General features: G+C 45.9%; 4 protein-coding genes across 5 annotated transcripts; 1 reads left to right on the top strand and 3 right to left on the bottom strand.

Annotated features, from left to right (window-relative positions):
* Positions 1-590: 590 nt before the first annotated feature.
* Positions 591-5,273, bottom strand: LOC111605100 (dynactin subunit 1). Its single transcript, XM_023323442.2, has 4 exons — positions 4,583-5,273; positions 4,391-4,513; positions 2,467-4,336; positions 591-2,236 (listed from the first exon to the last, which is right to left on the bottom strand). Exons 1-4 carry the CDS (start codon positions 4,946-4,948, stop codon positions 630-632), a joined length of 3,966 nt encoding a protein of 1,321 aa, XP_023179210.2. The 5' UTR covers positions 4,949-5,273; the 3' UTR covers positions 591-629.
* A 793-nt stretch (positions 5,274-6,066) lies between these two features.
* Positions 6,067-6,803, bottom strand: LOC111605064. The gene is made up of 2 exons (XM_023323395.2): positions 6,392-6,803; positions 6,067-6,332 (listed from the first exon to the last, which is right to left on the bottom strand). The coding sequence occupies exons 1-2, from the start codon at positions 6,677-6,679 to the stop codon at positions 6,207-6,209; spliced, it is 414 nt and encodes a 137-aa protein (XP_023179163.1). The 5' UTR covers positions 6,680-6,803; the 3' UTR covers positions 6,067-6,206.
* Positions 6,804-6,896: 93 nt separating this feature from the next.
* LOC111605062 (E3 ubiquitin-protein ligase listerin) lies at positions 6,897-14,929 on the bottom strand. 2 transcript variants are annotated; one of them, XM_023323392.2, is made up of 14 exons: positions 14,829-14,929; positions 13,977-14,755; positions 13,733-13,912; positions 12,624-13,665; positions 11,239-12,558; positions 10,944-11,176; positions 10,703-10,886; positions 10,365-10,640; positions 9,863-10,303; positions 9,670-9,781; positions 8,006-8,217; positions 7,391-7,582; positions 7,159-7,326; positions 6,897-7,091 (listed from the first exon to the last, which is right to left on the bottom strand). In XM_023323392.2, the coding sequence occupies exons 1-14, from the start codon at positions 14,874-14,876 to the stop codon at positions 7,032-7,034; spliced, it is 5,247 nt and encodes a 1,748-aa protein (XP_023179160.2). In that variant the 5' UTR covers positions 14,877-14,929; the 3' UTR covers positions 6,897-7,031. The 2 variants fall into 2 exon arrangements, with proteins under 2 accessions (XP_023179160.2, XP_030078799.1); XM_030222939.1 differs by lacking the exons at positions 6,897-7,091; positions 7,159-7,326; positions 7,391-7,582 and adding an exon at positions 7,623-7,958.
* Positions 8,145-9,720, top strand: LOC111605063. The gene is made up of 2 exons (XM_023323394.2): positions 8,145-9,256; positions 9,321-9,720. Exons 1-2 carry the CDS (start codon positions 8,395-8,397, stop codon positions 9,635-9,637), a joined length of 1,179 nt encoding a protein of 392 aa, XP_023179162.1. The 5' UTR covers positions 8,145-8,394; the 3' UTR covers positions 9,638-9,720.
* Positions 14,930-15,051: the final 122 nt, after the last annotated feature.

Below are 15,051 nucleotides of genomic sequence, written 5' to 3'. Positions count from 1 at the left end.
TTTATTTTCAAATTTAAAATAAAATAAAAGAAAAATAAATTTATAAAATTCGAAAAAATTTCGTAGCTTAAAACGAAGTTTGTAAAACTTGGCAATGAGTTCAACTTTTATGAAAAAATTGATATTTTACATTAAATTAAATTTGCAATATTTAAAAAAAACTGTTTTTTTTCTTTACTATTAAGCTATTAGCTAATCTAGTAAAATTTGGAAACTGCCGACAGTTAGGATATATAAACTCCATTCTAAGCAAAGACATTTTAATTGATCAAAATTTTTCGGAATCTTTATATAAGTTAATTAAGCAGCAGACTAAATGGCATTAGCCGAAAACCTACCTCAATAGCTCAGCTGTTTCTTCAAACTCTTGAGCATCATAATTAGCCAGTTGCTCAACAATGTATTTTATTCTGGATTAGTCCATCAGTTCTCAAAGAAAAAGACGATTTCCACTTCTTCAATATTTTCGCTATATACTGCAAATTTAATTAGCTTTCGATTAACAAACAAAATGAACTTTATAATTGGTAATAGGTTTAAGCAGCAAATCACATTAATGTACTATTCTTTTTGCCGTAATACATTTGAAGTCTAATACTATATATTTATATATATATATATAACTTGGCCTAAAAGACGCGCCTCAGATCGTCGCCAATGAAGAAGCCAAAATCTGTGGGCGCCGCTCGATGTGGATTCCGTGTGCAATATGCTTGGAAGATATGTCGCAGCAGCCGGCTGGCCCGCAGCTTGATCTGCGAGCGACGCTCGTGACCAGCGGGACCCAGCTCCAAGTGGGCGAGCAGCCACTGGTTCTTCAAGTTGCGCAGCTGTGCCTCCAAGTGGGCCAGCTCGTCGTTCTGCTCCAGCTGTGGCACGTGCAACGGCTCCAAGGCTGCAAAGCTCCGGCACAACGCATTGTCCTGCAGCTGGACACGCAATGCGCGCTCCTGGCGCAGCGCTTGATGCATCATATTCAGCTCCCGGTTGCAAATGCGCGTCGAGCTGGTCACACAGGCGCTGTCCACCTGCTGCTGCTGCTGCCAATGCAGCTGAGCCAGCTCCAGGGCGAACAGCTTGTCGTTGAGTGTGTTGAGCGCATGCTGCATAGCCGCCTCCTTGGAGAGCATGGCCTGCTCCAGCTGCTCCATGCCCTCGGCCATTTGGGTGAGCGTCTGGCAATAGTCATGGCTAAAGCGATGCACCTGCTTCTCGGCCATCTCCTTGCGCACCTGCAGCTCCGAGTAATCCTGCTGCTTCAGCTTGGCCGCGTACTTGAGTGCCTTCAGCTCCTTCTCTCGCTCCGCCACAGACAGCTCCAAGCTCTTGACATCCTCGTAGTGACGCTTGATTTGGGCGGCACGTTGCTGCAGCGTATTGGAGCTGGAATGCCGCACGTATTCTGTGTTCACATCACGCGGCTCCAGCAGCGTGCAGAGCTCCTCTAGCTGCTCCTCCAGCAGCTGCATGCAACGCTGACTATATGCATCCAGCTCCCGCTGCTCCGTCTCCTGCGCCGGGGCATATTTGCTGTAGTTCAAGCTCAATATGCGCCAGAGCTTCTCATGCGCTATGCCCCCATTGGACTCCTTCGTAGCCTCTCGAGCGGACACGCCCAGCATGCTGATAAGCGCGCCCAGTGCCTCGTTGGCCTCCAGTATGCGTTGGTAGCGGGCGCACTGCATGCCCGTCCAGGCAGCGGCCGTCTTATTGGAGCTCAGCTTGCGCTGCAGCTTCTTCAGCTTCTGCTTGGCTGCACAGCTGTGCTCCATGAGCAGCTGCATGCAGTGGAACGAGGCGGTCTGCTCGTCGCCCAGCTGTATGATGGTATGCAGCATGCCAGCATTGGCATTCACTGAGTCCATGCCCGCTTCGTAGACCTCAATCAGAGCGGCATACAGCTGCTGCTCGTCCAGCAGATCCACCAGCGTCTGCGGCGGCATCAGATTCTGATGCAGTCCATTGATGTAGTGCAGCACGCGGCGTATGGGCTCGCAATTGGTGTGCTCGTCCAGCTGACCCGTCTTCAGCAAACGCACAAACTCATCCAGCTGCTGCTCCTGCGTGTCCAGGTCCATGCGATAGATGGCCGCATGCGTGCACAGCTCATAGTCGCAGTGATTGAGTCCGTGGCGGAACTGCTGCAGCACAAGCTGAAGGCTCTTCAGCAGATAAATGCACTGCGCTCGAAAGATATAGCGCTGCACGGAGTAGCCTTCAAAGATGGCATCGCGACCTGCAGGTATCAAAGAAACTGATGAGATGAAGATATTGATGTAGGTTAAGATATATATATAGATATAGAGCAAGCTAGTCAAAGAGCAGAAAAAAGCTTATGTGTTGCCTCCATGAAACGCTGATATCTATTTCTAATAATTTCTAAATTTCTACATAAATTCCAATTGGACTAACATATGCCCCACTTTCTTCTTATTAGACTTATTCATCCAATCAGCTCTTGCTTACCGAACTCGCAGGCATTCGGAAACTTCTCATTGATGGCCTGGCAAACAATTTCCAGTTTATCGTTCATGCGCTCCAGCAGCAGCATGACCAGCACCACATCGTGCTCACCGCCTCGTAGCAGAAACTGCTCCGGCACGAAGGCCAGCACATGCTCCAGATGCTGACGCTCGAGGCGCAGCTCCACAGCCTTTAGCTGCTGTTCCAGAGCACGTCCGTAGGCCTTGCTTACGCTGAAGATGTGCTGATAGTCGGCGAGGCTTTGCTGGGAGGTCTCCTCCTGTTGCGACTCATTGGCGCTGCTGAAGTCCTCTATGGAGAGATTGCCGCCGTCCGTTTTGAGTTGCAGTTGCTCCTGGAGCTGACGCACCAAGTCTCTGAATTTCAATATGGTCACATCACGATCGTAGAGGCTTTCCAAAGCGGCGTTCTTCTGCTGCTCCAGGGACTTCACCTGGCCGCTGAGCTTGTCAATTTCGTCACGTAAATCCGATTCCAGCTCCTGGTTGCTCTCGATGAGCTGCTCCTGTATTTGCTCCAGCGCCTCCAGCTCGGAGACCTCGTCTTCCAAGAGCTTAACACGCTCCTCCAGCTCTAGCTTGAGCGTGGCTAGCTGCGTGACCATGGACTCAGCACCCAGTGAAGCATCCACTTGCTCCTTGAGATCCATGAGCTGCATTTCCATTTGATCCACTCGGCGACTCTGCAATTCCTTGATGCTCTTCAGTTCGTTGATTTCAGAGTGCTTCGTCTCCAGCTCTTTGTGTGTGCGCTGTGCCAGCTGCTTCTCATGGGCCAGGGTATCCCGCAGTCGGACCACGGTCTCTCGCAGTCTCTGGTTATATTGCTCCAGGCGCAAGAACTCGCCGGTTGACTGCAGCGTCGTTGTATTCGTCGACTGCTTCTCAGTCTTCTCCAGGCACTGGTCTTCGTTGTGGTCCTGTTCCTGTTCGGCGCGTAGTATTTCCAGATCCAAGCTGAGCTCGTCGTTGCGCTCCTGCGCCGTCTCCAGCTCCATTTGCAGCGTCTCGAGACGCTCCTCAGCCATTTCCTTGTCCAGCGTTAGTAGCTCTACGCTTTCGGCCACATCGTCCAGTTCCCGTTTGTATTTTGCCGTCAGCTCCAGAGATTCGCGCTGCTCGTGCCGGCAGCGCTGCAACTCGCGCTGCAGCAGCACCTGCTGCGTCATGATCTGCGACTTGAACTCCAGCAGCTGTTCGTTGTGTATCTTGATGCGCTCGAGCTCCAGCAGCTTCAGTTTATCCTCGCTCTTCTGCACACGCAGCAGTTGCAGCTCCTCGCGCAGCTGACGCAGTTCAGCGCTGTCCATAGGTGGCGCCACTGTGCTGGGCGTGCGCAACGCCGGACCCGGCGTAAACTGTGGCCGCAAAATCTCCAGAAAGCCCGCCTCCACGAAGGCAGCTGGCGCCACACGCTTCACACTGCTCGTCGGGCTCATGCTCGTCTTGCTGCGCTTGGGCGCCAGAGCCAACGGCACGGGCATGGCCAGCGTCAACTGGGCCGTGGTGCTCTGCGCCTGTGCCGTCGTTGGCTTCGGCTGACTGATGCGTGTGGGTCGCAGCTGTGTATAGGATGTGGAGCGCCGCTGATTGCAGGTCATCGCCGGTGGCGTCAATATCGATGCTGCAGTCTGCTCGAACTTGGCCACAGCTCGAATCGCCTGTGCTGACGCAATACTCTGTGCTGCCTCCTTCTGCTGGCTGACCTCTGTGGAAGCTACAGTTTCAGACTGCTTTGTAATGGTCTCTTTCACCAAGGGCTCTGGCTCTGGCTCTGGCTTTGGCTCTGGCTCTGCCTGCGGTTCTGGCTCTGGCTCTGCCTCCGGTTCTGGCTCTGGCTCTGATTCAGGTTCCTGTGGAAGAGAAAAGCTTTTAGCATGCCTCAAATACGCCTTGAGCCTTGTTACCTTTGGCGGCGCTTGCGGTTGCAGATGTGTGGAAGTTATCCAAGTCTTGCAAGTTGTCATTGAAAATGTTGCATTCTCTGGTGGCTTTTTGGCCAAGCGCTCAGCTGATGTGCTGGCCTCCCTCTGCCGCGTGGTAATTGAATTAATTAACGTATGGCCATATGGCGTAGCTCAATCTTAGTCGTGACTCACCTGCTCTTCTGCCGCCTGCCTGCTGCGCTGCCTGCTGTTAGTCAGCTTCAGCTTGTTCGATTCACGTTGCATGCCGTCCTTTGTGCGATTATTGTCCTGCTTACTTTTTGATTCCCCCAACTGGTTGGCGTTTAGCAGCAGCTGCAGCTGTTGGGCACGCACAAAGAGTCCGCAGTTGGGCGCACATTTAAAGTAGGTGCTGCCATGGACAGTGCCATTGTTTTTGCCACGCGGCTCGTCCAGCACAATACCGAACCACTGACCGCCAGCGAATGTGGTGTGTCCCACATAGGCGACACGGCCGCAGAGTTGATTCTTGCCCGCTACTTGTACACGCTGGCCAAGTTTCGGTTGAGCTGTTGACATATTCATGGAGAGCTTACGTCATTTTGGCTTAACGCATTTCCCCGGCGCTATATATCGAGCGATGGCGTGCCTAATCCCAGTTAACAAACCCTCGCCAAGCTGCACTGCAAAACTGATGCGTTCGTCATTTCGTTTGCCCCACCCCAAAGGGAGCGAAACGAAGGCTGTGGCCGCACAGCGCAGAATCGTGAACTCTTTGGGTGGTTGCTCGAATCGGTGTGCATACAGCACGTGGCTGGAAGCAAGTAACTGTGCATTGGCTTCAAGTGTTCGAGCAACAGCTCCCGCTCTACACCAGAAGTAATTTAAGTAGAGCTCAACATATGTTTCAATATATAAACAAAGCAAAATATGTTCATCATTTCCAATTAGATATATGTATATAAATTAATAATAATAAAAATTATATTTGCCCAAAATATGTTATTTGCAGTCACACTGAAGACCAGCTCTGCCTGCCTCTGCCGGATTTTTTTGAACTGGCTCTGACGGCTAGAATAACTTAGGAATTGCTTATTACTTTGTTGTCTTTCAAGTTCTGATTGTTAAAAATCTACTGACAAGACTCTCAACAGAATTCTACATTTTCTTGCTGCCATCTGGAAACCATTAATATCCATCTGTTACTTTCTTTCATATATTTAGTGATAAATGTATCTCAAGAGAATAGCTTTTTCTACTTGAAGTACTTTCAGCCTTAACACTACTTAGTAGATACCCATCATATATCATATATAAATATTTTCAAGATCTGTATCCCTATATCAATAAAAGTCTAAAATAAATGCCAAAAAAAACAAAAACTTGTAAACATATCCCATTAAGTTCTTCCTTGGCTTGCTTCAGCAAATAAGCTTATTAGATTTCTTCATATATCTGAAGACAAGTTAATCTACAACAAATTAACCAAGATTTTTCCGACACTGTAATGTCATCATACCCATCAAATACATAATTACAATATTTACAAGACGATCTCATTCCCAAAATTCATCAGATACATCTAAACAGAATTATTCATAAAAGAGTTGCTTTGATGTCATTTAAATACTCTCCCATAAATAAATTCTCTATTTCCTTTCACGACAATCCCATTAGAAATCGAGAACACTGCCAACTTAAGACGATAAAAGAAATTATGTTTAATTCGAGTATCAAGGTATCAACATAATTCACAATACAAGGAAAACCTGCGCACACTGTAAATTTTAGTTTTAAGTAATTTAAGGTTTTTTCTGATATTAGGTTGTAGACACATTTATTTCCTGCTACGCTTAGGGGAATGCTTCGCATAACTTTCATTGGCCAAAAATCTTTCGTACGAATTCTGTTCCTCGGTGAGCATGGCCAGAACGAGCTCAGCGTGATCGCCAGGTATTTGATGCTTGGGAAACACAGACACGAAATGAACGCGAGAAAACTATAATTGAATATGAAATTTACCTCTGCATCTGGCGGTCGCTCGAACTGTTCCTTGACCATGTTCAGCATAGCTTTAGTCAGAAAGGACATCGATTGCTCATCTTCCTTACTTGCTTCTGTTTTGGAATCCCTTATTTCGCTATGTTGACTTACTTTCTCCAAAGTCGTTGAGCCTGGCTGAATATCCTTGAGCTCGCTGGCCAGTATGTTGATGTGTTCCATATTTAGCTGATTTATGGGGCGCATATCGCTGCCTACCTCACGCTGGCAAAATGGGCAATTGCCGATAATCTTCATTTGCTTCGCCATCCTTATGCGAGAGAAAAATACAGGCACACAATGTTATGATTTGAAATATGTCCCGTTCGTTTTTAGGTCTTGGCGTGTTAAATATCGAGAATAATATGACAAGAAATAATATTTCAATGGAGAATTTATCACTTGCAATTCCTTGCCTACTACGTTGATTCCATATCTGACTAACGCTACATTTCCTTATCATAATAATAATTTGCTAATTTAAATCTATTGCGAATTTATTGTTATTATGTACTGATTTACAGGTAGGGCCAAAAAAATATAACTATTGACTGTCAGCAATGATTTTCTTGTGCCTAGATTAATACGTGCCGCCATAAACTGTATCAATGAAGTAGATCCTTTAGAAGACGTTACGACAGATTGGACAGGTAGATTTGCTGCTGGTGGTGAACCATTTGTACTGTAGAAGAAATGCAAAGTTTGTTAATAAACGAGCTTCAATTAAAGCTGAGTCTGGTTGAACGCACCAAACAGGGTCCGTGAAACTTCTTTTTGCAAGTCTTGCATGTCAATTTGGGCAGCTGGCAGGTGTCCTGGTGTATGACAGTATAGCAAACATAGCATTCCTCCACGCCCTCGAATTTCTTATCCAAATTATTTTTCCACAGCGTCAGACCATCGTTAATGGTGCCATTCTGTAATGCAGTTAGTATCGTCATAAAATTGTCGGTTAATATCACACGTTGGGCGGGCATTCACCTGATGCGTCAAAAAGATGGTCAGCTGCATGCCAACATTACGTGAATTGGCACGTCCGCCAATTTGCTTGCCACACTCGACTTTAACAGCACCGAGTGGATAGTTGGGCGCCAGCGTAATGACGAGCTCCATGCGTGCCTCGTCAATGGCATAAACGGCCAGGACCTCTCGAGTCGATGTATGCACTGTCACCTGTATAATAAGAAAATAAAATTAATTTAATAATGATCAAAGTGCTCAGTGAACTTTAAAATCTACGTATCTAACATATATATTTATGCCGAGTTTCACCAAAAACTGAATCTAAACCTATATAAGAATTCGCATTGGCACCGATGACAAACGATCTCAATATTATCAAGTCGACTCGGACAAGAATAAATGCACTTGTTGCCGTTGGACCTTCTGTCCAAGACGAATCTTATGCCCCGATCGTAAACGAAGCTGTGCAACATTATCGCAACTACAGTATGGTACCGCTTGAGATCTTTCGTGCCATTGTCATTGTCTTGCTACTCATCTGCATCCTGGCGGTGTTTGTCTTGCGCATGACCCTCGAGGACACGTACTAAAAAAAGCTTATAAAACAGAAGTTCATATGGAACATGTGCCCACCTGCATATTTTCATGTTTTTCCTTGCGATTAACGATGGCCTTCAGCTCCTCGCTGCAGATCAATGCGCTCACATAATTAGATGTTAGATTGTCCACGAAGTTCTTCTGCCTGGATTGGCTGGTGTTCCACCATTTGCGCACCACGGCGGGCAACTTGCGCAGCACTTCCGTATACAGATGGCAGGCATATCGTTCCACTGACAACTGGGGATCTGTTCGAGTACAAGACGAAACTTATTTATCAATATTACAGCAGGCCACTACTCACACAAAAACCCAACCACACCACATACAAACTTTGACATAAGTCATTCCAAATATTTAGTTTGTGATATATATTTTTGTTGTATTGATCATTTCGTTAAAATAGAAATAATTTAATATTAATCATGGATAAAAAGCCATTGAACTTTTATGAAATCGCCAGTGAGGTGCCGCAACGCCAAATCAAACTCGAGAGCGAAAAGACTGTGGCCGAGGCAATTAACTTTACCAAAGTTCCAAGCGATCTGCCGCCGCCTCCAAGCCGTGCACCCAAACCAGATGATATCACAGTAGCAGATGAGTTGAACGCCCGACTGGCCATGGTGCAGCTGCGGCCGGATCGGGCAAAGCGTATAAAGCGCTTGGTCAAAACAGATGTGCCGCCACCGCAACATCTGTACAAATTCTTTTGTATTTGCCCGCGCTATCATCCGTGCTATGTGCCCTGCCAACACACCGGCCAGATAATCATCGACCGGGATATGCTTAAGCGTGAGGAGCACACGTGCTTTTTGGCCACACCCAAAAAAAATTTCATCTCGCCCCAGAGGCTTAGGCAGCCACGCTACATTACCAAAAAGATCTATGTGCCCATATGTACGGCTCGCATGGAACGCTTGGCAAACCCGCATCCAATGCGAGTCAGGGACACATTCAAAAATTTCCGGCACATTCTTTCCGCCCGCCATCTGGCAGCGCTGCAACAACAAATGAAGCCGAAGCCACCTGTTGAAGCGCTGCCCATGGAAAAAGCGATGGAGTATATGGAAGAGGAGATACGGCAGCGTCGTGCCCTGAGGCACAAGCATCGACAACGCTGCAACGGACTCAAAAAACTCATCATTGAGCGTCAACGCAAACAGATGATGAAAATTATTTGTGTTCTCTTTGAGGAGATGAAGGACTTCCTTCTTAACGATCAGTTCATCATTGATGAACAATCGCCACTATCTTCTGTCATACTGGAGCGTATCAAGGAGTTTACTGGTAAGTCCAAAATATGCGCGGATGGCGTGTCAACTACACTATTAACATTTCCTATCTTTTATAGAGCAAGAATTCTATACAACTAGTAACTTGCGTGACTATCAACGCATTTTGGCTAACAATCTGACCGTTTGGATTAACAAATTCATATCGAACTTGAACATATATATGGCACCACAACAAATACCAGTGGCACGTTCGATGCACGCTGAAAATGATGAGACATTCGTGCCCGTAACTGATTATATTTCGTTGTCAGAACAAGATGCTGATGAAATGCAGGAGGATCTTGAGCTTGGCCTGACAGATTACGAGACCTATGGTGAGGACTATCCATATATGAATGAAGGTGTACCCTCGGAAGAGACGCTCATAAATTAAACCGTGCATGAACCAGAAAGGAAGCAACTTACCCTGCAGCTGGGACCAAGTTAGCTCTTTGAATACACCATTGCTGTGCACTTTGGCGCTATGATTCTTCAATATGTCCACTGGCATGGCACGAAACAGGAAATGTAGAAAATTCTATGGAGTGCATAAACAAATTTCTAGTGTGTTAGGACCAAATCAAATGTTTAAATTTTACGTCGCAGGCAAAAGTCATACCTCCTCGTAATGATTCTCGTTAAGCCAGCTCGTGTAGACGGAACGTAAAGCGACTGGCGACTTAGCACAGCAATTTATAATGCAGTCCCATATCAGCAGATAACTATAGGCATTGTGTCTATCAATTGGCTCCAGATCCTCCAATTCAGTTACCTTAAAACTAAACTCTGGCAAATACTTGCGTATGAGTGCATCATATCGATTCAGATAATCCTCAAAACGATTGAGAAAATGCCACTTCGAAATCGTCGAAGAGGCAGCTTCAATATTATCGCTTTGCTTATCATTCAGTTCAATATCATCGGCCACGAACTGAGGCGTTAACTGACGAAGAGCATGAACCGAATTCAGGCGAACGGAATGCTGTGAACTGTGAAGTTGCTTGAGCAGAAAATTGCACAGGTGATCCAGAGATAGCGTTGAGTGTGGCACTTTGCAGAACTATATAAAATAAATCGTTTTAAAAAAATACAATTATGCAGTTGTTATTTAGTGTAGCTACCCCGTAAATAAAACTATAATCCATCAGCTCAAGCGCGGGAAGTATACGCTCCAACAAAGCTGCGTAGCATCCGCGAAAATCGGGAGCAACATCTATCTCATGAGTGAGCTTATAATAGGACTTAAAGAGCACCACATTCACTTCCCTGGCAAAGAGGCTCTCCCATTCATCAATCACATTCTTAAGTAGCTCTGTTGAGCTCTTCTGCTTCTCCGATCGTATAAAAGAAATTAGCGTTGCGAATAGTTGAAACACAGCCACAATGAAGAAGGATGTCTGATAGGTTGGAAAACTGTGTATTAGCTACGGTAAGTATATACTTTGTACAGTCCTCGCACCTTTGGATCTTTGTAATTTGTCATCGATTTGGAAACTGTAAGCACCCAGGATCCAAGGCCAATGCGTATGGTATCCCAGTTCTTAATGGTCAGCTCATAGGGAAAGCGTAGTAGGAGCTCATTAAGCAGCTTAATAATTTCCACAGTATTTATCACTGACTCATATGATTGATTAAGTAGCTCGCTGGAAGTAAAACGTATATTAATACAAAAGATTAACATAATAATTGAATGAACATACACATTATAATGTAGAAGCTCTTTTGTTGCACTCTGCTGGTCACCAATGCGAGTTATATACTGAACCGCGGAAGCAATATATTGGTGATCTGTTTTCTTATTCTCGTCTGATTCGAAATTATTGAGTAGCAAAGAGCGGAAGACAGCTGCTTTCGACCACATATCACTAGGTTCCGTTCGCATGATGGCGCTATTCCAGTTGATCGAATTTTGCGCCAGTTTCGGCAGCAAGTGCTGTAAAGAGAAACGATTTAGTAAATGATAAATAGAATGAAATATTTTGCACAATTTGTTACCTGCATCGTTAGCACATAAGCATTAATCGCGCCCTTTGATAGAAACAGTTCGGCGAGATCTTCGTGTAGCAGAATTGTAGCGTTTTCCTCGAAAGACTCATAATGATCAGTGTTAATCAGATAACCCAACAGACGATAGATGATGACGTTATTTTGCTGCAGTGCTTCCTGCTGCAGCCGTTCCTTAATGATCTCAACCAATTCGCTGACATTTCCCAGAAAGCTGCACAACTGCTCGGATAGAAATAGCACAACCTCTTCACTGGCAGCATCCACCTTATCGACAAGTTCTAGCCAGGCATCGGCAGCTGAAGCCACGTGCATACACTGTAGCATCTCAACAATTAGGCACTCGCTCCATTGCTTTAGCAGATTGGCATTGGGATCACAATAGTCTTCGGTGAGCTCATCCTCGCCTTCGTTGGAAATATCCGTCAGCTGTGGACTGTCCACACGGCAAACCAGCTTGCAAATTGTCGTGAAATTGAGCGCTGCTCTACGCACCAACGGGATGACTTTATCTTCATCAAAGCCAGCACTGTTGAAGGGAATGCCAGCACTAATTGAACTGTGCACCGCCTCCAGATAGACAGAATGCTGTTCGAATTGCAGCACAAGGTCGTTCGTCTTTAGTTCAGAGCTAAGCAACGCCACCAAGGTCTCGTCTATGCGCGACAAACGTTGCGTCTCATCCTCAATGTTCTCCGTAGAGCAGATGATAAATTTGGCCACAGTCTCTGCCATGTCTTGCAAGCTACTGGCATCATGCTCGGCATTCGTTACCAGTTCCTCCACGATGCGCGCACAACTATGGAGCAGCTCATCGTTGATTTCAATATCTTTACTTGACAGGGCATCCTGCCAGCAAGTAGTTATCTCCCACAGTGTGTCCTCCGATAGGTAATCACTAACTTTCTGCTCTAAGCTGAACTTAAACAATTTTAAAAACACCTTCTGGCGCACTGCAAGCGAAGAGTTCGCCTTGCTGCATATGACGGGCATTATCTGAGCGATAAAGCTGCCGCACACCTCGATCATATCATTTTCAGCTATCTCTTCCAATGGTTGGCACATGGCTAACAGTATATTGTCCACAGTTGATGCGTTTATTAGAATATCACCAGTATCCGTTTGAAAGAAGCATTTGTGCAGCAAATTCAGCTTATCCCGATTGTTATCCACCACCACCTCTTCGGCAATGCGTCTGATTACCTCGCAAGTGTCTGGGCTGGCGAGCATTTGCCGTACGGCAGGTTCGGTGCATAGCGGATACGAGAGCAGACGATGCAGCAGTAAATTCTGTACACGGTCTTGTTGTATCTATAATATAAGAATACCAAACAGAGATCAGTTTTCAATTTGGTAAACATTTTTCTTCTAAATACCTTCAACAGCGTTCCACCAATGTACTCGAAGCGGGGCACCGGCTCTTGCAGGGACAGAATCTCAAAGAGAATATCCACAACCGACTCGCAGGCATCGTCATTTAATTTTCCTAGAATCGATACAAATTTATCCAGCGTAGCATGCAGTTCGCCACGTTCTGTCAAACTTTTGTAGAACTCTGCATCTGTGAACATTTTAGTCAGCGTGCGCACTTGCCTAATAAAGCGGGCAGAATTGCTGCTGCTGCTCGCCTTATCCAGGCAAATGCGCACGAGTTTCACAACCAACTGCTTGAGTTCTTTTTGTATGAATGCAGCCGCATCATGGGCTTTTCTGGTGGGCGTCGACTGCTGTGAAGCCACCTTAGTAGTTTCTTCCTCATCTACCTCAACAAACTTAACGCTCTGTGTTTCTAAACTGGGATTGGCCACATGTAGATCCTGCACCAAGAGCAGTACATGGGATAGCAGCTGCTCATTGACGTCCTCCACTGCGAGATCTTGTGTGACCAGATCGAAAATGCGCGTCCAGAACTTGTTCAGTAGTTGCACGTACAAGGAGCTGGCACTTTTATCGCTATTAGTATTGCATTCACGATCCCAGAACGCAACCAACGCTGAAGTATGTTGAAAGAAGTACTTGACATGGTTGCTTTCACTGTGCAGCAAGTTGCCAATGGGCTCCAGTAGCTGATGTTCCAGAAGTCCATAGCCGAATTCCTCCATTGCTGCTGTACGCTGTGCATTATTGTTGATCTGCTGCAGCATAAAGCGCAAGCATTCAAAGTATGCATTGTGTATAATGGAGATGTCCGCTTTGGAAAGCGGTGGTTCGTGCGTGCCCACGACTGCTGATTTTAGATCATCGAAGAAGCGCTGATAGAATTCATAAAGGTCCAAGTCTTGCAAGCTTTCGGCAGTAATCTTCGATAGAAACGGCAACAGATTCGGACAAATTGCCTGAGCATTGCGATTGAACGCATTGCGCAGCAACGAAGAGAGCTTCGGTAGCAGTGCTTTGCGTATATTGAGCGGAGAGTACCTGCGCAAATAAGAGATAAGAGATAAGTATACAAGACGTGAATCAACTGTTTGCCTTCCAATCATACCAATCTGCGTAGTTGCTTTGCAGCAGCAGCACGCAACCCCAGACGTGGGGTGCGACAAGTGGATCGGCATCGTCGATTAATTGAAAGCTGGTGGTAATGAGTTGCGATTTTTGTGGTGTGAGGACTTCAAGCAAGTTCGCACATTGCAGTATATGATAGATGCAGTCAAACCAAGCAGCTCTGCAGAGAGAAAAGTTAGTTTAACAATCGTTTAATAAAATATCATTTTTTTTAAGATATTTACTTAACGACGGGCACTTTGTGCTTGGCAAATGTCCAAAACTTTTGATGTGCCAACAACGTGGTTAAGCCTTCCTTCAGCTTCTCATGCTCCGCTGTCTGTGACGTTTGCTCGATAAAGAAAGCTAAAACCTTTAAACTGCCAATGACAACACGTTGATACTTTTGCTCTGCTTCCTCCGGCTTTAGGCTTTTTCCTATGGATAGCGTGGCAGGCGTGTGAAAGGTCAAATTGCGTGTACAGTATTCAATTATTTCGCTTTCGCAATGTAAGCACACTTCGCCCGATCGTGCAAAGGTCTCGCGAAATGAATTGGACGCAATGCTTGCCGCAGGCGCATAGCTATCATAACGACTGGCCAACCAGACGGGCACCAGTTGCTTAAGATACGGTGCCATGGCCCGTTTGCATTTGGAGACGAGTAATTGTTGCACAATCTGTGTTTGCTCACGCACTGCATGCTCCACGTCGTTGGCCAGATTGTGATAGAATTTTGGCCAGAGGGGCAAAATGTTTTTGAGGGCATCCAAATCGGATTCTGTAATGAGTTCATGTAACTCCTGCAGCGCCTTCTTTTTTGTCAGAGGATCCTTTTTGGATAGCTTGCGCAATATTATTTGGGTCTGTGGACTGATGCTGGCATCGAATGTCTCTGGCATTTGTTCGGCGCTGGAAAAGCCTGGAGCAAAGGGCACCAAATTGCCATCAGCCTGAGCGGAGAAACCAACGAATATGGGCGCCGTTGTGCCCAGCAGTTCCGCTGTGCGGCTGCTGCTCGATGGCTAACGATAGTTCCACGAAATTAAGAAACAATTAGTCATATATGCGTCTCGTGCATGGCATTTTTTTGATTACCTTTGCATTGTTTTTGGTGCGAGGCGTTTGTTTCGTTTTTCCACCCATTCTAACACGTTGAAGTAAGTTAGCAATGTGGCCGCACGTAGCCCAGTGCAAAAAACATAACAGCTCATGCAGTCATAAGCCACAAACAGCTGTTTGGTATTTTTACAGCTACAGTATTATTTAGTAAATTTTAATATCAATCCAAGTAAAGCAATAACATACAACATATTTTAAA

This window comes from Drosophila hydei, unplaced genomic scaffold (genome assembly GCF_003285905.1).
Source record: "Drosophila hydei strain 15085-1641.00,03,60 unplaced genomic scaffold, DhydRS2 tig00000001-arrow-pilon, whole genome shotgun sequence".
Lineage (NCBI taxonomy): Eukaryota > Metazoa > Arthropoda > Insecta > Diptera > Drosophilidae > Drosophila > Drosophila hydei.
Note: the sequence above shows the minus strand (reverse complement) of the source record. Positions and strands in the feature narration are given on the sequence as shown.